At 51.1% G+C, this 24,233-nt stretch overlaps 1 protein-coding gene across 3 annotated transcripts in view; it reads right to left on the bottom strand.

Annotated features, from left to right (window-relative positions):
• anxa6 (annexin A6) overlaps positions 1–24,233 on the bottom strand; it is a 143,743-nt gene that overhangs the window by 17,888 nt on the left and 101,622 nt on the right. For all 3 annotated transcript variants that reach the window (XM_059990661.1, XM_059990662.1, XM_059990663.1), the window contains 6 exons: positions 20,136–20,217; positions 16,696–16,790; positions 14,918–15,031; positions 13,174–13,264; positions 10,721–10,800; positions 9,030–9,083 (listed from right to left, as the gene is read on the bottom strand). In XM_059990661.1, coding sequence (XP_059846644.1) covers positions 9,030–9,083; positions 10,721–10,800; positions 13,174–13,264; positions 14,918–15,031; positions 16,696–16,790; positions 20,136–20,217 — 516 coding nt within the window. The remainder of the gene's footprint in view (positions 1–9,029; positions 9,084–10,720; positions 10,801–13,173; positions 13,265–14,917; positions 15,032–16,695; positions 16,791–20,135; positions 20,218–24,233) is intronic.

The following is a 24,233-nucleotide window of genomic DNA, read 5'->3' as shown; positions in this document are numbered from 1 at the left end:
AGGCCCTATCGTATCCGTCTCCACCACCGTTGCCAGCAGCCCATTCCACGCATTCACCACTCTCTGAGTAAACACCTTACCCCTGACATCTCCTCTGTACCTACTCCCCAGCACCTTAAACCTGTGTCCTCTTGTGGCAACCATTTCAACCCTGGGAAAAAGCCTCTGACTATCCACACGATCAATGCCTCTCATCATCTTGTACACCTCTATCAGGTCACCTCTCATTCTCCGTCGCTCCCAGGAGAAAAGGCCGAGTTCACTCAACCTGTTCTCATAAGGCATGCTCCCCAATCCAGACAACGTCCTTGTAAATCTCCTCTGCACCCTTTCTATGACTTCCACATCCTTCCTGTAGTGAGGCGACCAGAACTGAGCACAGTACTCCAAGTGGGGCCTGACCAGGGTCCTATATAGCTGCAACATTACCTCTCAGCTCCTAAATTCAATTCCATGATTGATGAAGGCCAATGCACCGTATGCCTTCTCAACCACAGGGTCAACCTGTGCAGCAGCTTTGAGCATCCTATGGACTCGGACCCCAAGATCCCTCTGATCCTCCACACTGCCACGAGTCTTACCATTAATACTATATTCTACCATCATATTTGACCTACCAAAGTCAGCCACTTCACACTTATCTGGGTGTTATACTGTATTGTTTAGGGAATAATGACAAGAAAAGATAATCTGTACATGCTCAAGCAACGAGTGCTGGAGAGAGAACTTCCAGGTTTTCCTGATCCGCGGTTGGTTGAATCCGCGGATGTGGGATGTGGAAGCTATGCAGAGGGTGCAGAGGAGATTTCCCAGGATGTTGCCTGGATTGGAGAACAAGTCATATGAAACAAGGTTAGCAGAGCTGGGACTTTTCTCTTTGGAGCGTAGAAGAATGAGAGGGGACTTGATAGAGGTCTACAAGATTATGAGAGGCATAGATAGGGTGGATAGTCAGTACCTGTTTCCCAGGGCACCAATAGCAAACACCAGAGGGCATATGTACAAAATTAAGGGAGGGAAGTTTAGGGGAGACATCAGGGGTAAGTTTTTTACACAGAGGGTTGTGAGTGCCTGGAATGACTTGCCAGGGATGGTGGTGGAGGCTAAAACATTAGGGGTATTTAAGAGCCCCTTGGACAGGCACATGGATGAAAGGAAAATAGAGGGTTACGGGGTAGTGTGGGTTTAGTACTTTTTTAAGGATTATATGGGTCAACACAACATGGAAGGCTGAAGGGCCTGTACTGTGCTGTAATGTTCTATGGTTCTATGGGTTGAACTCCATCTGCCACTTCCCAGCCCTGTTTTGCATCCTTTCAATGTCCCACTGTAACCTCTGACAGTCCTCCACACTATCCACAACACCCCCAACCTTTGTGTCATCAGCAAATTTACTAACCCATCCCTCCACTTCCTCATCCAGGTCATTTATAAAAATCACAAAGAGTAAGGGTCCCAGAACAGATCCCTGAGGCACACCACTGGTGACAGACCTCCATGCAGAATATGACCTGTCTACAATCAGTCTTTGCCTTCTGTGGGCAAGCCAGTTCTGGATCCACAAAGCAATATCCCCTCGGATCTCATGCTTCCTTACTTTCTCAATAAGCCTTGCATAGGGTACCTTATCAAATGGCTTTGCTGAAATCCATATACTCTACATCTACTGCTCTTTTTTCATCAATGTGTTTAGTCAGATCCTCAAAAAATTCAATCAGGCTCGTAAGGCACGACCTGCCTTTGACAAAGCCATGTTGACTATTCCTAGTCATATTATACCTCACCAAATGCTCGTAAATCTTGTCTCTCAGGATCTTCTCCATCACCTTACCAACCACTGAGGTAAGACTCACTAGTCTATAATTTCCTGGGTTATCTCTACTCCCTTTCTTGAATAAAGAAACAACATCTGCAACCGTCCAATCCTCCAGAACTTCTCTCGTCCCCATTCTGTGTAAAAAAATAACATATCTGACATCTCCCCATACTTTCTTCCCATCTCCTTAAAATTATATCCTCTCGTATGAACCATTTTCACCCTTGGAAAAATTCTCTGGCTGTCCACTCGACCTATGCCTCTTATCTACCTCTCCTCATAAGACATTATGCCAGGCAGCACCCTGGTGAATCTCCCTCTGCACCCTCTCTAATCCAGGCAGCATCCTGGTAAATCTCCTCTGCACCCTCTCTAATCCAGGCAGCACCCTGGTGAATCTCCTCTGCACCCTCTCTAATCCAGGCAGCATCCTGGTAAATCTCCTCTGCACCCTCTCTAATCCAGGCAGCACCCTGGTGAATCTCCTCTGCACCCTCTCTAATCCAGGCAGCATCCTGGTGAATCTCCTCTGCCCCCTCTCTAATCCAGGCAGCATCCTGGTGAATCTCCTCTGCACCCTCTCTAATCCAGGCAGCATCCTGGTAAATCTCCTCTGCATCCTCTCTAATCCAGGCAGCACCCTGGTGAATCTCCTCTGCACCCTCTCTAATCCAGACAGCATCCTGGTGAATCTCCTCTGCCCCCTCTCTAATCCAGGCAGCATCCTGGTGAATCTACTCTACACCCTCTCTAATCCAGGCAGCATCCTGGTAAATCTCCTCTGCCCCCTCTCTAAACCAGGCAGCATCCTGGTAAATCTCCTCTGCACCCTCTCTAATCCAGGCAGTATCCCCGTAAATCTCCTCTGCACCCTCTCTAATCCAGGCAGCACCCTGGTAAATCTCCTCTGCACCCTCTCTAATCCAGGCAGCACCCTGGTGAATCTCCTCTGCACCTTCTCTAATCCAGGCAGCATCCTGGTGAATCTCCTCTGCCCCCTCTCTAATCCAGGCAGCATCCTGGTGAATCTCCTCTGCACCCTCTCTAATCCAGGCAGCACCCTGGTGAATCTCCTCTGCACCCTCTCTAATCCAGGCAGCATCCTGGTGAATCTCCTCTGCCCCCTCTCTAATCCAGGCAGCACCCTGGTGAATCTCCTCTGCACCCTCTCTAATCCAGGCAGCATCCTGGTGAATCTCCTCTGCACCATCTCTAATCCAGGCAGCATCCTGGTGAATCTCCTCTGCACCCCCTCTAATCCAGACAGCATCCTGGTGAATCTCCTCTGCCCCCTCTCTAATCCAGACAGCATCCTGGTGAATCTCCTCTGCACCCTCTCTAATCCAGGCAGCATCCTGGTGAATCTCCTCTGCCCCCCTCTGCACCCTCTCTAATCCAGGCAGCATCCTGGTGAATCTCCTCTGCACCCTCTCTAATCCAGGCAGCATCCTGGTGAATCTCCTCTGCACCCTCTCTAATCCAGGCAGCATCTTGGTAAATCTCCTCTGCACCCTCTCTAATCCAGGCATCATCCTGGTAAATCTCCTCTGCACCCTCTCTAATCCAGGCAGCATCCTGGTGAATCTCCTCTGCACCCTCTCTGATCCAGACAGCATCCTGGTGAATCTCCTCTGCACCCTCTTGAAAGCTTTCACATCCTTCCTATAATGAGGTGACCAGAACTGAACACAATATTCCAAGTGTGTTCAGGGTATAACCAGGGTTTTATATTCCTGATTTCCCTAATTATTTAATTTCCCCAACTGCTGCAGTGGGGTTTGAACCTGCAGCCTGGGATCTCTTACTGGTAGATGAGAAATCTGACCATAAGTCACAGTTTGCGAAGACTGCTGAGAGAATTATCGAGATCTCTCTCACGCCCATCCAGGCCGTACACCAGAAGCTATTTTTGCAGAGCCCACACTTTGTCAAACACTGCTCCCATCCGACCCACCTCTTTGACTCTTCCTACCATCAGGCAGAATGTATCGCAGTATAAAATCAAGGATTGTTAGGCTGATAACAGCTTCTTTCCCCAGGCTGGGAGACTTCTGAACACCCAGTACATGTTATTTATGACAATTCCAGCAGCACATTGCACAGTTGTATATTTAACTTTTGGTCATACAGTACTGTGCAAAGTCTTGGGCACACATACTGTGCCTATAAAAAGTATTCACTCTCCTTGGAAACTTACATGTTTTATTGTTTTACAACATTGAATCACAGTGGATTTAATTTAGCTTTTTTTGACACTGATCAAAAGATAAATCCTCTTCCGTGTCAAAGTGAAAACTGATCTCTACAAAGTGATCTAAGTTAATTACAAATATAAAACACAAAATAATTGATTGCATAAGTACTTACCCCCTTCAAGTCAGTATTTAGTAGAAGCACCTTTGGCAGCAATTACAGCCTTGAGTCTGTGGATAGGTCTCTATCAGCTTTGCACATCTGGACACTGCAATTTTTCTCCATTCTTCTTTACAAAAGGTGTTCAAGCTCTGTCGGATCGTGAGTGAACAGTCCGTTTCAATTCCAGCCACAAATCTTCAATTGGGTTGAGGTCTGGACTCTGACTTGGCCACTCCAAGATATTAACTTTGTTGTTTTTAAGCCATTTCTGTGTAGCTTTGGCTTTGTGCTTGGAGTCATTGTCTTGCTGGAAAGCAAATCTTCTCCCAAGTCTCAGTTCCCTTACAGACTGCATCAGGTTTTCCTCCAGGATTTCCCTGTATTTTGCTGCATTCATTTTACCCTCTACCTTCACAAGCCTTCCAGGGCCTGATGCACCAAACATAGCATTTAGTCTGATGGCCAAAAAGCTCAATTCTGGTTTAATCAGACTACAGAACCTTCTTCCAGCTGACTTCAGAGTCTCCCACGTGCCTTCTGGCAAACTCTAGCTGAGATTTCATGAGAGTTTATTTCAACAGCGGCTTTCTCTTTGCCACTCTCCCATAAAGCTGTGACTGGTGAAGCTCCCGGGTAACAGTTGTTGTATGCACAGCCTCTCCCATCTCAGCCACTGAAGCTTGTATCTCTTCCACAGTTGCCATAGGTCTGTTGGTGGCCTCCTCACTAGTCTCCTTCTTGCTCAGTCACTCAGTTTTTGAGGACGGCCCGCTCTCAGCAGATTTACAGCTGTGCCATATTCTTTCCATTTCTCGATGATGGACTTCACTGTACTCCAAGGGATATTCAGCGACTTGGAAATTTTCTTGTATCCATCTCCTGACTTGTTTTTTTTCAATAAACTTTTGTCAGAGTACCTTGAAGTGTTCTTTTGTCTTCATGGTGTAGTTTTTGCCAGGATACTGACTCACTGGCAGTTGGACCTTCCAGATACAGGAGTATTTTTACTACGATCAATTGAAACACACGACTGTACATGGTGATCTCCATTTAACTGATTATGTGATTTCTAAAAACAATTTGCTGCCTTCCTTGGTTGTCAGAATTAAAGGGCAGGAGGGGAGTGAATACTTACACAATCAATTATTGTGTGTTCTATATTTATAATTAATTTAGATCACTTCATAGAGATCTGTTTGACCTTTGACATTAAAATCTTTTTCTATTGTCAAAAAAGCCAAATTAAATCCACTGAGATTCAATGTTTAAAACAATAAACATGAAAACTTCCAAGGGGGGGTGTGAATACTGTTTATAGGCACTGTATATAGCTGGGGCGCCTTAGACTTTGCACATTACTGTAGTAATTTTATGCATTGCACTTCAGTGCTGTCACAAAAAAAAGCAAATTTCATGGCATACATGAGTGATGATAAACTGATTCTGATAGGGGTCTCTATTGCGGACAGAGTGGGAAGGGGGCAGGGAGAGGGGAATCATGGTTGGGGGAAGGGGGCAGGGACAGGGGAATCATGGTTGGGGAAAGGGGGAAGGGAGAGGGGAAGGGCGCAGGAAGTACCAGAGAGACATATTCCGTAATGATCAATCAAATGATCTTGCCTGGTGTCTCAGAGATGGGTGGGTCTGCACCCTCACCAACACCCCTCCAGTCCTGACACTCCTGCTCTGCCAGCTGTCCCACCCCTCCCATGGCGCTCCACTCTCACCATTCCCAATATCCTTTACTTCTGCCAGATTTACACATTTGCTCTTTGCTCCACATTGAGAAATACAGCACTATGCAAAGGTCTCAGGCAACCTAGCTATATGAACGTGCCTGGACTTTTACACAGTACAAAACGTGCACTTTATATCAACTTGTACAGAATAGTACAGAAACCTGAGCTTGTGCCCAGGATGACACAGGAATGAATTCCCACAGTAACTTACCAGATAGCCTGTGACAAGCTGATGAGGTTGGCAGAGAAAGAAAGATAGAAGAGAGACATTGCTGATGTGACAGACATGAATCAACAGACAGACAGGACGAGTACGGACCAACACAGTTCCATTGCAGAAACACCTGACAGAATATCCCGAAGCTGGATAGATACCAATACTATATTTGGGGTAGGGTAAAAGCCTGCACAGCAGGAAACATAGAACCTGATTTGTACACAATACTTGCCCACAGATATGATCATAGGCAGAAGAGGGAGGAGAGAGAGCGGGGTGAGAGAGAGGAGGGGGAGGGGGGAAGAGGGGAGGGGGGAGAGAGAAGGGGAGAGAGGAGGGGAGAGAGGAGAGAGGGGGAGAGAGGGGGAGAGAGGGGGAGAGAGGGGGAGAGAGGGGGAGAGAGGGGGAGAGAGGGGGAGAGAGGGGGAGAGAGGGGGAGAGAGGGGGAGAGAGGGGGAGAGAGAAGGGAAGAGAGAAGGGAAGAGAGAAGGGAAGAGAGAGGAGGGGGTGTGACGGGGTGGGGAGGAGGGGAGGGGCAAGGGGGCGAGAGGGGTGTGAGAGGGCGAGGGGGTGAGAGAGGACGGGAGGGGAGAGGAGGGGAGGAGGGGGAGGAGGGGATGGGTGGATAAAGGCAGTAAAGGGGGCTGGGGGGGTAGAGGGTTGGGTGGGGAGGGGGAGGCGGACAGTGGGGGGCAGAGATGGTGGAGGGAAAGGGGGGACGGGGTGAAGGGGGGTACAAAATTCTGGAGGAACTCAGCAGGAAAGGCAGATTCTATGGAACTGAATAAACAGTCAAACCAAGACCCTTCATCAGGACTGGAAAGGAAGGGGGTAGAAGCCAGAATGAGAATGTGGGGAGATGGGGTTCATCTGTCAGATTCTGCCCACCTTCTGATTCTCAAGGAATTGGTCGGAGCACACCTGGGGTATTGTGAGCTACTTTGGGCCCCATACCTAAAAAGGACATGTTGGGATCGGAGAGCGTCAAGAGGAGGTTCGTGATCTCAGTAATGAAAGGAGCGTTTGATGGCTCTGGGCCTGAACTCGCTGGAGTTTAGAAGTCTCATTGAAACCCATTGAATATTGAAAGGCATAGATAGAGTGGATGTGGAGAGGATGTTTCCTATAGTGGGGGAGTCTAGGACCAGAGGACACAGATAGAGTGGATGTGGAGAGGATGTTTCCTATAGTGGGGGAGTCTAGGACCAGAGGACACAGATAGAGTGGATGTGGAGAGGATGTTTCCTATAGTGGGGGAGTCTAGGACCAGAGGACACAGATAGAGTGGATGTGGAGAGGATGTTTCCTATAGTGGGGGAGTCTAGGAACAGAGGACACAGATAGAGTGGATGTGGAGAGGATGTTTCCGATAGTGGGGAGTCTAGGAACAGAGGACACAGATAGAGTGGATGTGGAGAGGATGTTTCCTATAGTGGGGGAGTCTAGGACCAGAGGACACAGATAGAGTGGATGTGGGGAGGATGTTTCCTATAGTGGGGGAGTCTAGGACCAGAGGACACAGATAGAGTGGATGTGGAGAGGATGTTTCCTATAGTGGGGGAGTCTAGGACCAGAGGACACAGATAGAGTGGATGTGGAGAGGATGTTTCCTATAGTGGGGGAGTCTAGGACCAGAGGACACAGATAGAGTGGATGTGGAGAGGATGTTTCCTATAGTGGGGGAGTCTAGGAACAGAGGACACAGATAGAGTGGATGTGGAGAGGATGTTTCCTATAGTGGGGGAGTCTAGGACCAGAGGACACAGATAGAGTGGATGTGGGGAGGATGTTTCCTATAGTGGGGGAGTCTAGGACCAGAGGACACAGATAGAGTGGATGTGGAGAGGATGTTTCCGATAGTGGGGAGTCTAGGACCAGAGGACACAGATAGAGTGGATGTGGAGAGGATGTTTCCTATAGTGGGGGAGTCAGGACCAGAGGGCACAGATAGAGTGGATGTGGGGAGGATGTTTCCTATAGTGGGGGAGTCTAGGACCAGAGGACACAGATAGAGTGGATGTGGGGAGGATGTTTCCTATAGCGGGGGAGTCTAGGACCAGAGGACACAGATAGAGTGGATGTGGAGAGGATGTTTCCTACAGTAGGGGAGTCTAGGACCAGAGGACACAGATAGAGTGGATGTGGAGAGGATGTTTCCTATAGTGGGGGAGTCAGGACCAGAGGGCACAGATAGAGTGGATGTGGAGAGGATGTTTCCTATAGTGGGGGAGTCAGGACCAGAGGGCACAGATAGAGTGGATGTGGAGAGGATGTTTCCTATAGTGGGGGAGTCTAGGACCAGAGGACACAGATAGAGTGGATGTGGGGAGGATGTTTCCTATAGTGGGGGAGTCTAGGACCAGAGGACACAGATAGAGTGGATGTGGAGAGGATGTTTCCGATAGTGGGGAGTCTAGGACCAGAGGACACAGATAGAGTGGATGTGGAGAGGATGTTTCCGATAGTGGGGAGTCTAGGACCAGAGGACACAGATAGAGTGGATGTGGAGAGGATGTTTCCTATAGTGGGGGAGTCAGGACCAGAGGGCACAGATAGAGTGGATGTGGGGAGGATGTTTCCTATAGTGGGGGAGTCTAGGACCAGAGGACACAGATAGAGTGGATGTGGGGAGGATGTTTCCTATAGTGGGGGAGTCTAGGACCAGAGGGCACAGCCTCAGAATACAGGGACGCCCATTTAGCCAGAGCAGATGAAGGGTCTCAGCCCAAAACACCGACTGTTTATTCCTCTCCATAGATCCTGTCTGACCTACTGTTCCTCCAGCACTTTGTGCATTTTCTGGTTTTATTTCAGATTTCCAACATTTGCAGTTTTTAAAATCATTTCTCGCTCTGCTTGCTTTTGGTATAAATTCCCAGGTATAAATTCTGCCCATCTGTACCTTGGCATCTTCGGCCGCACGAGCCAAATTTGCATCACCCTCTTCTCGATTGGCCTGTCACGAGAAAACAAAAAGTACATTAATGTCACCATATACTGCCTTAAGACTCATGTTCTTGCAGGCATTCACAGGAAAGCACAGAAATACAATGAAATTTACAAAAAGCTATACATAAACAAACAGGAGAGTTGGAATCCTGAAAAATGAGCCTGCAGGTTGTGGAATCAGTTCAGTGTTGAGGTGAGTGCAGCTATCCACACCGGTTCAGAGGTCTGATGGTTGTAGGGTAATAACTGTTCCTAACCTGGTGGTGTGGGATCCAAGGCTCCTGTACCTCCTTCCTGATGGTAAAAGATTCCAGGGAGCTGGAGGAAGCCACAGGACTGGAGGGCCCTCTGTTGGCTGGGGTTGACATTGGATGTCACTATCTACATAATTTGCAAGTACATCATGGAGCCCCCTCTCCCTGCAGCTGATGAATCCAAAGGAACGGCAGAGGCTGACACAGTTTGCTCCCAGCGGCATTGTAGGAGTTGTCACTCAGCATTGAACTCAATGTCAGACTGCCTGTGGGACTCCACCTCCGGACTTTTCCCTCGAGCTTTTCTTATCCCTGTTTGGGTATAGCCGCAGGGCAGCCGAGGTTTGAGATTTAGAGTTTTTTCCTTCTCCTAGACAAGCTGTTAACCACGGTTGAAAAGCCCCACTTGCCCAAAATGACTGGTTTTAAGGTGCCAGTAACCCACCTTTGCCCATTCCCTTGTCATTAGAATTGGTTCCACTGAGCTTCCTAGCTAAGCCACACATGAAAGCCAGGAGCTGGGTTGGTTGTCAGAGGCTACCTGAGGCACACACCATTGGGAGCATTTCACTGCTAGCTGGAGCTCATCCCCACTACATCTCCAGATATAACAACCTGAAGGAACAGGACTAGAGGTGCTGAGTTTTACAAAGGAGCTCGTGCGTGCTGTGTCCCAGAGTTTCCAAGGAGCTGGTTATTTACTCAGGGGGATGAACACGGTCGTCCTCATCGATGGGCCAGCAGTGGAAAGGATGAGCAGCTTCTAGTGCCCGGACATCGACATCTCAGACAAGCTATCCTCGGCCCAGCACAGGATACGATCACCAATAAGTCACACCAGCAGCTCTACTTCCTTTGAGGGGATTCAGTATGCCTGGCATATTTCCGCAGTTGTACAAGGGAGAGTATTCCCACAGGTTTAATCACTGCCTGATGCAGAACTCCACTGCTCAGAATCGGAAGAAATCGCAGATGGCTGTAGACTCAACCAGCTCCTTCATGGACACTGACTTCAAAACCATCAAGAACATCTTCAAGAGGTGATGCCTCAAGAAGGTAGCTTCCATCATGAAGGACCTTGGTCATCCTGAACTCTCCTCGTTACTGCTGTCAGGAAGGAGGTACAGGATGCTGAAGATACACATTCAACACTTCAGGAACAGCTTCTCCTCCTCCACCATCAGATCTCTGAATGGTCCATGAACACTTGAACATCACTCTATTATTACAAAACAAATTTCACATCGTATAGGTCACTGACAATAAACCTGATTCTGATTTGGATCTGCGAGGAACTGACTACCAGGCTCGAGGCAGAGTTGGTCCAAGACACCAGTGCAATCCAGACAGAGCAACAGCACTTATTCCATGGTCTTCAGTCCCCTCATACCTGGATTAGCGAAATAAGGAACCTCTTGAAGTGACCAGACGTCTCAGAGCCGACATCCTCTTCTAAACTGTTGTGATAGGCTGAAGAGAGAACGGAAACGGAAACACAGAAATGTGATACCAATGACTGAGTAGATGGGCAGCACACCCGCTCTCTGTCTCTCCCTCCCTCCCTCCGTCTCCCTCTCCGTCTCAGAGAACAATGTGTGCCACATCATTTATCAGATTATGTCTGATCTCATTTTCAATTCAGCTCCTCAGTCTCGGAATCAGTTCACCACCCGCCCCCTCACTCATCATCGCCCCCTGAAAAAATATTGAAACATTTTGTTTCCACCGCACTTTGAGGGACCGGCTCACAACTGCAAGAGAAACATTCTGCTTCTTTTCTGTCTTAATTAGGTGATTCTTTATTTTACAAAGACAGATCTAAATTTAAATTTTTCCATCAGGCAGCCGATGACAAAAACGTGAAAACACGTCCCACCAGGCCCAAGGACAGCTTCTATCCCACTGTTATCAGTGAAAGCACGTCCCACCAGGCCCAAGGACAGCTTCTAGCCCACTGTTATCAGTGAAAGCACATCCCACCAGGCCCAAGGACAGCTTCTAGCCCACTGTTATCAGTGAAAGCACGTCCCACCAGGCCCAAGGACAGCTTCTAGCCCACTGTTATCAGTGAAAGCACGTCCCACCAGGCCCAAGGACAGCTTCTACCCCACTGTTATCAGTGAAAGCACGTCCCACCAGGCCCAAGGACGGCTTCTACCCCACTGTTACCAGTGAAAGCACATCCCACCAGGCCCAAGGACAGCTTCTACCCCACTGTTACCAGTGAAAGCACGTCCCACCAGGCCCAAGGACAGCTTCTACCCCACTGTTATCAGTGAAAGCACGTCCCACCAGGCCCAAGGACAGCTTCTACCCCACTGTTATCAGTGAAAGCACGTCCCACCAGGCCCAAGGACAGCTTCTACCCCACTGTTATCAGTGAAAGCACGTCCCACCAGGCCCAAGGACAGCTTCTACCCCACTGTTATCAGTGAAAGCACATCCCACCAGGCCCAAGGACAGCTTCTACCCCACTGTTATCAGACTCCTGAATTGTTCCCTTGTACAAGAAACTGGAGTCCATTCCCAGTAGGATGGACTCTTGACCTCACAGTCTCCCTTGTTATGACCTTATTGTCTGCCTGCATTGCACTTTCTCTGTAGAAACATCAAGTCAGACTAGCAAGCACATAATCAGGCCCTTTGGATTATCTAGTGCATACTGAACTATCAACCTGCCTACTTCCATTGACCTGCACCTTGGTCCATATCCCTCCCCTCCATGTACCTACACAAACTTCCCTTAAATGTTGAAATTGACCCAGCATCCACCACCTCCACTGGCAGCTTGTTCCACACTCATATTCCCCCTGAAACATTTCACCTTTCACCCTTAACCCATGACCTCTAGTTCTAATCTCATCCATCCTCAGTGGAAGAAGCCTGTCTATACCCCCATAATGTTGTATACCTCAATCACAGGGGTTTCCAACCTTTTTTATATCACGGACCCCAACCATTAACTGAGGGGTCTGTGTGGAAAACCCTGTTCTATCAAATCTCCCCTCAATCTTCTACGTTCTGGGGAATAAAGTCCTCATTCGGCATCCTGTTGTTGTTGGGAACAGCTTGTCTGGATAATATGCAAACAAAGCCTTTTCACTGTATCTCGCAGTGTGTGACAAGAATAAATGATAATTCAATGTGAATAATAATTCGCATTCAGCCAAATACAGACAAAAGGGAAACAATACAAAACAGACAATAAATAAAACACAGAACAGTACAGTACAGCACAGTAGAGGCCCTTCGGCCCATGATGTTGTGCTGGCACTTTAACCTACTTCAAGATCAATTTAACCCTTTGCTCCCACAAAGCTTCCATTAATCTACCATCCATGCGCCTGTCTAAGAGACTGTTAAATGTCCCTCATGTACCTGCCTCTACCACTACCCCTGGCGGGGTGTTCCACACGCCCTCCACCCTATGTAAAAAACCTACCTCTGACACGCCCCTATACTTTCCTCCAATTACTTTAAAATGATGCCTCCAGGTATCAGCCATTTCATCCTTGGGGAGAAGTCTCTGAATGTCCACTTGATCTATGCCTCTTATCATCTTGTACACTTCTATCAAGTCTCATCTTCTTTTGCTTCAAAGACAAAAGCTCCAGCTCGCTCAACCTGTCCTCATTAGACATGCTCTCTAGTCTAGATCTGGTCTACACCTTCTTGATGCCATAGACCCCTACCATTAAACGAGGAGTCTGTGGAACCCAAGTCGGGAACGCTTGCTAAGGCTTCCACATCCTTCCTATAATGAGGTGATAGATAAATCCCAAATATTCTCAGAACCGGATGTAAGAGATAAACTTGGATTAGGCCTAAGTCATGTAAACTCACCCTCCTTGTAGGCCTCCTTGATGTCTGAAATCTCCTGATTTGTTCTTGTAGTAAGGATTTCAATCAAGGCCCTTTCGTCCGTGCCCGCACCCTGTGCAAAGCAAGAATGTGATAGTCCTACAGCTCAGAAACAGGCCCTTCAGCCCAACTCATCCATACTAAACATGTTGCCCCAATAAGTCCCAATTGCCCACATTTGCCCAAAGTCCTACAGATTAGAAACAGGCCCTTCGGTCCAACTCATCCATACTAAACATGTTGTCCCAACAAGTCCCAGTTGCCCGCATTTGCCCAAAGTCCCTTGTTGGATTCTGAGGTTTTCAATCCAAGGTTCTTTCAGAAGTCAGGAAAAAAGCACAAAACCTGTCACTTCGTGATCATTTTATTAAGCATTGATAGAACAAAGGAACAGAACAGGAGCTAGAAGCAGAAAGCTTAAAGACAAAGAGACTAAGACGCTGGATGCCCTCCATTGTTTGGGGTTGGCCAAGGACATTGTGTCCTCGCTGTCTACATGATACACAAGCTGGTACACATGCCAGGACAGTACGATACGGAGGGTATGCTATTGCCTATGTAGCAGGCTCCCCTCTCCATGCAGCTGATGAACCCAAAGAAATGACAGCGACAGATACAGTTTGGCACCAGCGGCATCGCAGGAGTTGCCAGTCAGCATTGGCCTCAACATTAGGTCAATGAATTAGGCCATTCAGCCCATCACACCCAGTACACCACTCCATCACATCTGATCAACCCCATTGTCCTACCTTCTCCACGTAACCTTTGACCCCCCGACTAATCAAGAACTTACCAACCTCTGCTTTAAATATACTAATGACTTAGCCCCCACAGTTGTCTGTGGCAATGAATTCCACAGATTCACCACTCCCTGGCTAAAGAAATTCCTCCTCATCTCTGCTCTAATTGGATTTCCTTTTATTCTGAGGCTGTGCCCTCTGGTCCTATACTCCCCCACTATAGAAAACATCCACTCTTTTGGCCTCCGTATCGTACTGTCCTGGCACTCTTTTGGGCCCTTACAATAATATAGATCTGTTCTCATTCCTCTAAACTACAGCAAGTACAGGCCCAGACCTATCAAATGCTTCTGACACGTTAACCTTTTCATTCCTCCGATCATTCTTGTGAGCCCCTCTGGACCCTCTCCAATGCCAGCATATCCTTTCTTAGATAGAGGGCCCAAAACTGCTGATAATGCTCTGTGTGGCCTGACTAAATCCTTGCAAAGCCTCAGATGGGCCAAAGGGTCTGCTTCCCATCATTCGACAAAGTCTGCAGATCCTGGAAATCCAGAGCAGCACACACAAAGTGCTGCAGGAACTCAGCAGCATCTATGGAAATGAATAAACAGTTGCCATTTTGGGCCAAGACCCTTCATCAGGGCTGGAAAGGAAGAGGGAAGATGCCAGACTGGAGGGAGAGGAAAGAGGACAAGGTGAAAGGTGATAGGTGAAGACAGAAAGTGGGAAAGATAAAGGGCTGGAGAAGACAGAATCTGACAGGACAGGAGAGCAGACCGTGGGAGGAAAGGAAGGAAGAGGGTTATCGGGGAGGTGATGGGTAGGTGAGGAGAAGAGATCTGAGGCCAAAGTGGGGAATAAAAGAAGAGAGATTCAAAATTAAAACCCCGCACAATGAGAGATGAAGATGGAGAGCAGTCTCTGAGCTGAGCCCATGATCTTGGTTGATCTCAGGAGGGGGTGTGGGCCAGAACACAACTCACCTTCATTGCCTTCTGAAGCTGTTTGGCATCAAACTCAGCGGGAGTCATCATGAGGCCGAGAAGTATTCGCTGCAGGTTCCCATCAACCTCAGACTTCAGGTCTGCCATCAGGTCCTGGGGGGAGTGGGGGAGACAGTCAGAGTGAAGGGTTGCCTCATATCAAACCACGTTCTACCACACACCCAGAGTAAGATCCCATCCAGCCTGGTAATCTCCCCATCCTTCCCCACCTCAGCCCAATACACCATTCCCTCACCCTCCCCTAAATCTAGTTCCACCTCCACCCAACTACCCCCAGTCTAATCCATTCCACTCAATTTAAACCCGCACCTTCATCCTAATGCAACACGAGTGAATCTGCAGATGCTGGAAATAAATTTGAAAAAACACGAGATGCTGGCAGAACTCAGCAGGCCAGACAGCATCTATGGGAGGAGGTAATAATGACGTTTTGGGCCGAAACCCTTCATCAGGAGTGACCCTTCATCCTAATACCCCCTTTCCCCAGGTAGCCTCAGTAATCCCTCCCTCCCTTCAATTTACCCCACTCAAATACCCTCTTAGATCTAACTGCACATTCCTCTCACCCTCCTACCAGTCTATTAAGCCATTCTTTTACCCCCTCCCTCAGTTTAATGACACTCTCCCTCCTGCTTGTCTAATTCCACTGCCGTTCCCTGCACAGGGCAGCCCCTCTCTCTTCATTCCTTCAAGCGTCACAGAATCTCTTGTGCTTTTGAGAAGGTTTGGTATGTCATAGCAAAACTCTACAGATTTACGTGCCGCGGACACCAGTCTGACTGGTTGTAACCCGGTCTGGCACGAAGGGGCAACTGCGCAGGGTTGTAAACTTAGCCAGCTCCATTACGGGCACGAGCCTTCCCACCATCGAGGACACAGAACATTACAACACAGTACAGCTCCCTCAGCCCACAATGTGCAATTTTAACCTATTTTAAGATCAACCTAACCCTCTCCTCCCACATAACCCTCTACTTTCCTTTCATCCATGTGTCTATCTAAAAATCTCTTAAATGCCCCCCAATACTTCTCCAATGTGATGCCTCAAAAAGGTGGCATCCATCACTAAGGACCCCATCACCCAGGACATGCCCTCTTCCCACTGGGGGAAGTACAGGGGCCTGAAAACACAGACTCAACGTCTTAGGAACAGCTTCTTCCCTTCCGCCGACGGATTTCTGAACGGTCCGTGAATCCGTGAACACTACCTCACGATTCCCCTTTCGCAGAATTTATTTATTTATTATCATAAGTTATAGTAATTTTATATGCAGTGAATCTGAATCAGGTGTAGGCACTGTACCACTGCCACAAAATGAACACAGAGGGTAAAGACTATCTGCTGGTCGAAAGCCGCAGCCACAGTGTTATTTGTCGATCGGCCCATTTGAAGAACACTGTAGGCCTTCCACTGGCTGCATTTGGCACCAGGGTACGGGCTTCCGGCACCAGAATACAGCTAGCATTTAAACACAGAGCGCGTCTAGCTGCAGCTCTCTGAATCACCGTGGGCTGGGCGTTGTGCAGGCAGTGCTGTGGAAACACTGGAAAGGGTGCTGCAGGTAGGGGGCACATATCTCTGTAACTTGAACACTTTAGTCTTTGTCGTTGTTGATAAATGGTTAAAATTTTAAACAGTTCGTGTCTTCTGCCCCCTTTACTGAATCCATGAACTTATTTCCCTCCGACAGTGCCCTTTAGATCTTACGTATGTTTGAATATGTCGGCCTCTATCCTTCAAAGCTCCGAGCACCTACCCGGCCCAGCTGGGATTTGAACTGCTGCCGAAGCTGTTGTCTTTGTGCATTGCTCCTCTGGGAAATTATGTTGATGATCGCCTCCTCATCGGTGCCTAGACAAGAGGGCAGGCAGCCTGTGTTAGCAGATACACAGAGGAACAGGCTCTACCGGCCCAATGACCCGCACTGCCCAGCAAACCCCCGACTTAACACCAACTACCCGAACCATGGGACAGCTTACAATGATCAATGACCCTACTAGCCGGTACGTCTTTAGACTGTAGGAATGATCACGGGGAGAATGTAAAACTTTCTTACAGAGGACATCGGAAATGAACTCCAAACCCCAACACCCCGAGCGGTAACAGCGTCACGCTAACCGCCACCCCACCGTGGCGGCCTTCAACGTTTTCCCTCCGATCACCGGCGGGAATCCCCTCCCCGCTGGAAGAGGCAGAAGCAACAAGGGGTGTACTCTGTACCTTCCCGTTTCTCCCCTTCCAACCCAACAAGCACACCGCCCAGCCACCCACCTACTTAACCCAATCCTATTCACAGGGCAATTTACAATCACCAATTAACCTGCTAACTTTGGACTGTGGGAGGAAACCCACACATTCATGGGGAGAACGTACAAACTCCTTACCAAGGATGCCAGAATTAAACTCAAAACTGTGACGTCCAAAATATGATAGAGTTGTGCTAACCGTGGCACACAAATTAATTATTTCCTTCGACCCAACTCATCCATACTGACTACTCACGCTTGGCCCATATAGAAACACAGAAATCTACAGCACATTACAGGCCCTTCGACCCACAATGTTGTGCTGACCATGTAACCTACTCTAGAAACTGCCTAGAATTTCCCTACTGCATAGCCCTGTTTTTCGAAGCTCCATGTACCTGCAGGAAAGGCCCTATTGTATCTGCCTCTACCACCATTACTGGCAGTGCATTCCACACACCCACCACTCTCTGTGTGAAAAACTTACCTCTGACATCCCCCTTGTACCTACTTCCACGCACCTTAAAACTGTGCCCCCTCATGTTAGCCATTTCACCCTGTGGAAAAAGCCTCTGACTGTCCACACGATCAATGCCTCTCATCACCTTCTACCTCTAAACCTCTCCTATCCAAATGGTAACACACACAAAATTCTGGAGGAACTCAGCAGGCCAAGCAGTATCGATGGAAAAGAGTAAACAATTGACGTTTCAGGCCAAGACCCTTCATCAGGACTGGAAAGGAATGGGGAAGATGCCGGAACAAAAAGTTGGAAGGAAGGGAAAGACGATAAGCTAGCAGGTGATAGGTGAGACCAGGTGAGGGGGAAGGGGGATGAAGTGAGACACTGGGAGGTGATGGGTGAGACCAGGTGAGGGGGAAGGTGGGTGGGTGGGGGAGGGGGATGAAGTGAGACACTGGGAGGTGATAGGTGAGACCAGGTGAGGGGGAAGGTGGGTGGGGGAGGGGATGAAGTGAGACACTGGGAGGTGATAGGTGAGACCAGGTGAGGGGGACGGTGGGTGGGTGGGTGGGGGATGAAGTGAGACACTGGGAGGTGATAGGTGAGACCAGGTGAGGGGGACGGTGGGTGGGTGGGTGGGGGATGAAGTGAGACACTGGGAGGTGATAGGTGAGATCAGGTGAGGGGGAAGGTGGGTGGGTGGGGAGGGGGATGAAGTGAGACACTGGGAGGTGATAGGTGAGACCAGGTGAGGGGGAAGGTGGATGGGTGGGGGAGGGGGATGAAGTGAGACACTAGGAGGTGATAGGTGAGACCAGGTGAGGGGGGAGGAGGATGAAGTGAGACACTGGGAGGTGATAGGTGAGACCAGGTGAGGGGGACGGTGGGTGGGTGGGGAGGGGGATGAAGTGAGACACTGGGAGGTGATAGGTGAGACCAGGTGAGGGGGAAGGTGGGTGGGTGGGGGAGGGGGATGAAGTGAGACACTGGGAGGTGATAGGTGAGATCAGGTGAGGGGGAAGGTGGGTGGGTGGGGAGGGGGATGAAGTGAGACACTGGGAGGTGATAGGTGAGACCAGGTGAGGGGGAAGGTGGGTGGGTGGGGGAGGGGGATGAAGTGAGACACTAGGAGGTGATAGGTGAGACCAGGTGAGGGGGGAGGAGGATGAAGTGAGACACTGGGAGGTGATAGGTGAGACCAGGTGAGGGGGAAGGTGGGTGGGTGGGTGGGGGATGAAGTGAGACACTGGGAGGTGATAGGTGAGATCAGGTGAGGGGGAAGGTGGGTAGGGGAGGGGAGGGGATGAAATGAGACACTGGGAGGTGATAGGTGAGACCAGGTGAGGGGGAAGGTGGGTGGGTGGGGGAGGGGATGAAGTGAGACACTGGGAGGTGATAGGAGAGACCAGGTGAGGGGGAAGGTGGGTGGGTGGGGAGGGGATGAAGTGAGACACTGGGAGGTGATAGGTGAGACCAGGTGAGGGGGAAGGTGGGTGGGTGGGGGAGGGGATGAAGTGAGACACTGGGAGGTGATAGGTGAGACCAGGTGAGGGGGAAGGGGGATGTAGTGAGACACTGGGAGGTGATAGGTGAGACCAGGTGAGGGGGAAGGTGGGTGGGTGGGGAGGGGATGAAGTGAGACACTGGGAGGTGATAGGTGAGACCAGGGGAGGGGGAAGGTGGGTGGGTGGGGAGGGGATGAAGTGAGACACTGGGAGGTGATAGGTGGGTGGGTGGGTGGGTGGGTGGGGGAAAGGAGCTGTAAGAACATTGGCCAGCTCCATCATGGGCACCAGCCCCTCCAGCATCGAAGGCATCTTCAAAAGGCAAATGCCTCAAAAAGGCAGCGTCCCTCATTCAGGACCCTCATTATGAAGATGTTTCAGGAACTGCTTCTTCCCCTTCACCATCAGAATTCTGAACATGAACACCTCATCTCTATTCCGCTCTCTTTTTGCACTTTTTTAAATATACGTTTATTGTAACTTATACTGATTGTTTAGTGAATTGCACAGTACTACTGTCACAAAACAACAAATCTAATCCTGTGCTCCAGTGATAAAATATGATCCTGTTTCTGTTTCTACACCTTGGGTGCCATAGTAACGTAGTAATTAGCACAATGGTTTTACAGTTAGAGTTGATATTCAATTCCACTGCCATCAGTAAGGAGTTTGTACGTTCTCCCCATGAAAGCATGGGTTTTCTCCGGGTACTCCCACAGTCCCAGATGTTCACTGGTCACTGTAAATCGCCCTGTGATTCGGCTCGGGTTATGTCAAGGATCGCTGGCGGCGCAGTCCGAAAGGTCAGAAGGGCTCACTCCATGTTGGGTATCTCAATGTATAAAAAGCTTCCAGCAGTTCAAAATTCTCAGTCAGGACCCCAAGACGCCTCTCTGGCAATGAGATTCACAGATGGGATGATGAAAACACCAGCCATCCGACAATGAGATGCAATGCTTCTGGAAGCTTCCACAACTCTGACCTATTCCTTTCATTGCCTTGCGGAGGGCCTTTACGTCCACCTCAGGTTTGAAGTCAGCAGCTGGGTGTATCGTCCCCTTCAGCTGTTGTGGGGATGGAAAGTAAGAAGGATTGGTTACTTGATGAGAATCGATGGGTGTGCAGGGGTTGAGGGAGGAGGTGGTAAGGGGAGGGAGGAGTGAACCCCAAACCCTGTGCCCTGTGGGTTTCTCAGGGTCCTAAGTGAGTAACTGGATAACACAAGGACCCTGTGATACACCACCGAGTGAAGTTCGATAGCGTTCACTCAGTACAAGAGGAATAAGCAGCCGTTTGACCGACTGCGTTAGAAAGCAGGTGAGTGTGAGTAGAGTTTGCAGAACACACACACAAAACGCTGCAGGAACTCAGCAGGACAGGCAGCATCTCTAGAGAGGAACAAACGGTCAACGATCAGGGGTTCAGCCTCAGCAGCTGGAGAGTTGTCCACCCAAACCCACTGTCAGCCTCAGCAGCTGGGGTGTCGTCCAAACCCACTGTCAGCCTCAGCAGCTGGGGTGTCGTCCAAACCCACTGTCAGCCTCAGCAGCTGGGGTGTCGTCCAAACCCACTGTCAGCCTCAGCAGCTGGGGTGTCGTCCAAACCCACTGTCAGCCTCAGCAGCTGGGGTGTCGTCCAAACCCACTGTCAGCCTCAGCAGCTGGGGTGTCCACCCAAACCCACTGTCAGCGTCAGAAGCTGGGGTGTCGCCCGTCCAAACCCACTGTCAGCTACAGCAGCTGGGGTGTCGTCCAAACCCACTGTCAGCCTCAGCAGCTAGGGTGTCGTCCAAACCCACTGTCAGCCTCAGCAGCTGGGGTGTCGTCCAAACCCACTGTCAGCCTCAGCAGCTGGGGTGTCGTCCAAACCCACTGTCAGCGTCAGCAGCTGGGGTGTCGTCCAAACCCACTGTCAGCCTCAGCAGCTGGGGTGTCGTCCAAACCCACTGTCAGCCTCAGCAGCTAGGGTGTCGTCCAAACCCACTGTCAGCCTCAGCAGCTGGGGTGTCGTCCAAGCCCACTGTCAGCCTCAGCAGCTGGGGTGTCGCCCGTCCAAACCCACTGTCAGCCTCAGCAGCTGGGGTGTCGTCCAAACCCACTGTCAGCCTCAGCAGCTGGGGTGTCGTCCAAACCCACTGTCAGCCTCAGCAGCTGGGGTGTCGTCCAAACCCACTGTCAGCCTCAGCAGCTGGGGTGTCGTCCAAACCCACTGTCAGCCTCAGCAGCTGGGGTGTCGTCCAAACCCACTGTCAGCCTCAGCAGTTGGGGTGTCGTCCAAACCCACTGTCAGCCTCAGCAGCTGGGATGTCCACCCAAACCCACTGTCAGCCTCAGCAGCTGGGGTGTCGTCCAAACCTACTGTCAGCCTCAGCAGCTGGGGTGTCGTCCAAACCTACTGTCAGCCTCAGAAGCTGGGGTGTCGTCCAAACCCACTGTCAAGCCTCAGCAGCTGGGGTGTCGTCCAAACCCACTGTCAGCCTCAGCAGCTGGGGTGTCGTCCAAACCCACTGTCAGCCTCAGCAGCTGGGGTGTCGTCCAAACCCACTGTCAGCTACAGCAGCTGGGGTGTCGTCCAAACCCACTGTCAAGCCTCAGCAGCTGGGGTGTCGTCCAAACCCACTGTCAGCCTCAGCAGCTGGGGTGTCGTCCAAACCCACTGTCAGCCTCAGCAGCTGGGGTGTCGTCCAAACCCACTGTCAGCGTCAGCAGCTGGGGTGTCGTCCAAACCCACTGTCAGCCTCAGCAGCTGGGGTGTCGTCCAAACCCACTGTCAGCCTCAGCAGCTGGGGTGTCGTCCAAACCCACTGTCAGCCTCAGCAGCTGGGGCGTCGTCCAAACCCACTGTCAGCGTCAGCAGCTGGGGTGTCGTCTGTCCAAACCCACTGTCAGCCTCAGCAGCTGGGGTGTCGTCCACCCAAACCCACTGTCAGCGTCAGCAGCTGGGGTGTCGTCCACCCAAACCCACTGTCAGCGTCAGCAGCTGGGGTGTCGTCCAAACCCACTGTCAGCCTCAGCAGCTGGGGTGTCGTCCAAGCCCACTGTCAGCCTCAGCAGCTGGGGTGTCGTCCAAACCCACTGTCAGCCTCAGCAGCTGGGGTGTCGTCCAAACCCACTGTCAGCCTCAGCAGCTGGGGTGTCGTCCACCCAAACCCACTGTCAGCCTCAGCAGCTGGGGTGTCGTCCAAACCCACTGTCAGCCTCAGCAGCTGGGGTGTCGTCCGTCCAAACCCACTGTCAGCCTCAGCAGCTGGGGTGTCGTCCAAACCCACTGTCAGCCTCAGCAGCTGGGGTGTCCACCCAAACCCACTGTCAGCCTCAGCAGCTGGGGTGTCCACCCAAACCCACTGTCAGCCTCAGCAGCTGGGGTGTCCACCCAAACCCACTGTCAGCCTCAGCAGCTGGGGTGTCGTCCAAACCCACTGTCAGCCTCAGCAGCTGGGGTGTCGTCTGTCCAAACCCACTGTCAGCCTCAGCAGCTGGGGTGTCGTCCGTCCAAACCCACTGTCAGCCTCAGCAGCTGGGGTGTCGTCTGTCCAAACCCACTGTCAGCCTCAGCAGCTGGGGTGTCGTCCAAACCCACTGTCAGCCTCAGCAGCTGGGGTGTCGTCCAAACCCACTGTCAGCCTCAGCAGCTGGGGTGTCGTCCGCCCAAACCCACTGTCAGCCTCAGCAGCTGGCGTGTCGTCCGTCCAAACCCACTGTCAGCCTCAGCAGCTGGGGTGTCGTCCGCCCAAACCCACTGTCAGCCTCAGCAGCTGGGGTGTCGTCCAAACCCACTGTCAGCCTCAGCAGCTGGGGTGTCCACCCAAACCCACTGTCAGCCTCAGCAGCTGGGGTGTCCACCCAAACCCACTGTCAGCCTCAGCAGCTGGGGTGTCGTCCGTCCAAACCCACTGTCAGCCTCAGCAGCTGGGGTGTCGTCCGCCCAAACCCACTGTCAGCCTCAGCAGCTGGGGTGTCTGTCCAAACCCACTGTCAGCCTCAGCAGCTGGGGTGTCGTCCACCCAAACCCACTGTCAGCCTCAGCAGCTGGGGTGTCCACCCAAACCCACTGTCAGCCTCAGCAGCTGGGGTGTCGTCTGTCCAAACCCACTGTCAGCCTCAGCAGCTGGGGTGTCGTCCGTCCAAACCCACTGTCAGCGTCAGCAGCTGGGGTGTCGTCCAAACCCACTGTCAGCCTCAGCAGCTGGGGTGTCCACCCAAACCCACTGTCAGCCTCAGCAGCTGGGGTGTCGTCCAAACCCACTGTCAGCCTCAGCAGCTGGGGTGTTGTCCACCCAAACCCACTGTCAGCCTCAGCAGCTGGGGTGTCGTCCAAACCCACTGTCAGCCTCAGCAGCTGGGGTGTCGTCCAAACCCACTGTCAGCGTCAGCAGCTGGGGTGTCGTCCGTCCAAACCCACTGTCAGCCTCAGCAGCTGGGGTGTCGTCCACCCAAACCCACTGTCAGCGTCAGCAGCTGGGGTGTCGTCCAAACCCACTGTCAGCGTCAGCAGCTGGGGTGTCGTCCGTCCAAACCCACTGTCAGCCTCAGCAGCTGGGGTGTCGTCCACCCAAACCCACTGTCAGCCTCAGCAGCTGGGGTGTCGTCCACCCAAACCCACTGTCAGCCTCAGCAGCTGGGGTGTCGTCCACCCAAACCCACTGTCAGCGTCAGCAGCTGGGGTGTCGTCCACCCAAACCCACTGTCAGCGTCAGCAGCTGGGGTGTCGTCCAAACCCACTGTCAGCCTCAGCAGCTGGGGTGTCGTCCAAACCCACTGTCAGCCTCAGCAGCTGGGGTGTCGTCCAAACCCACTGTCAGCCTCAGCAGCTGGGGTGTCGTCCAAACCCACTGTCAGCCTCAGCAACTGGGGTGTCGTCCAAACCCACTGTCAGCCTCAGCAACTGGGGTGTCGTCCAAACCCACTGTCAGCCTCAGCAGCTGGGGTGTCGTCCGTCCAAACCCACTGTCAGCCTCAGCAGCTGGGGTGTCGTCCAAACCCACTGTCAGCCTCAGCAGCTGGGGTGTCGTCTGTCCAAACCCACTGTCAGCCTCAGCAGCTGGGGTGTCGTCCAAACCCACTGTCAGCCTCAGCAGCTG

This window comes from Hypanus sabinus, chromosome 15, assembly GCF_030144855.1.
Source record: "Hypanus sabinus isolate sHypSab1 chromosome 15, sHypSab1.hap1, whole genome shotgun sequence".
Lineage (NCBI taxonomy): Eukaryota > Metazoa > Chordata > Chondrichthyes > Myliobatiformes > Dasyatidae > Hypanus > Hypanus sabinus.
This window is presented reverse-complemented; position numbering and strand designations above follow the sequence as displayed.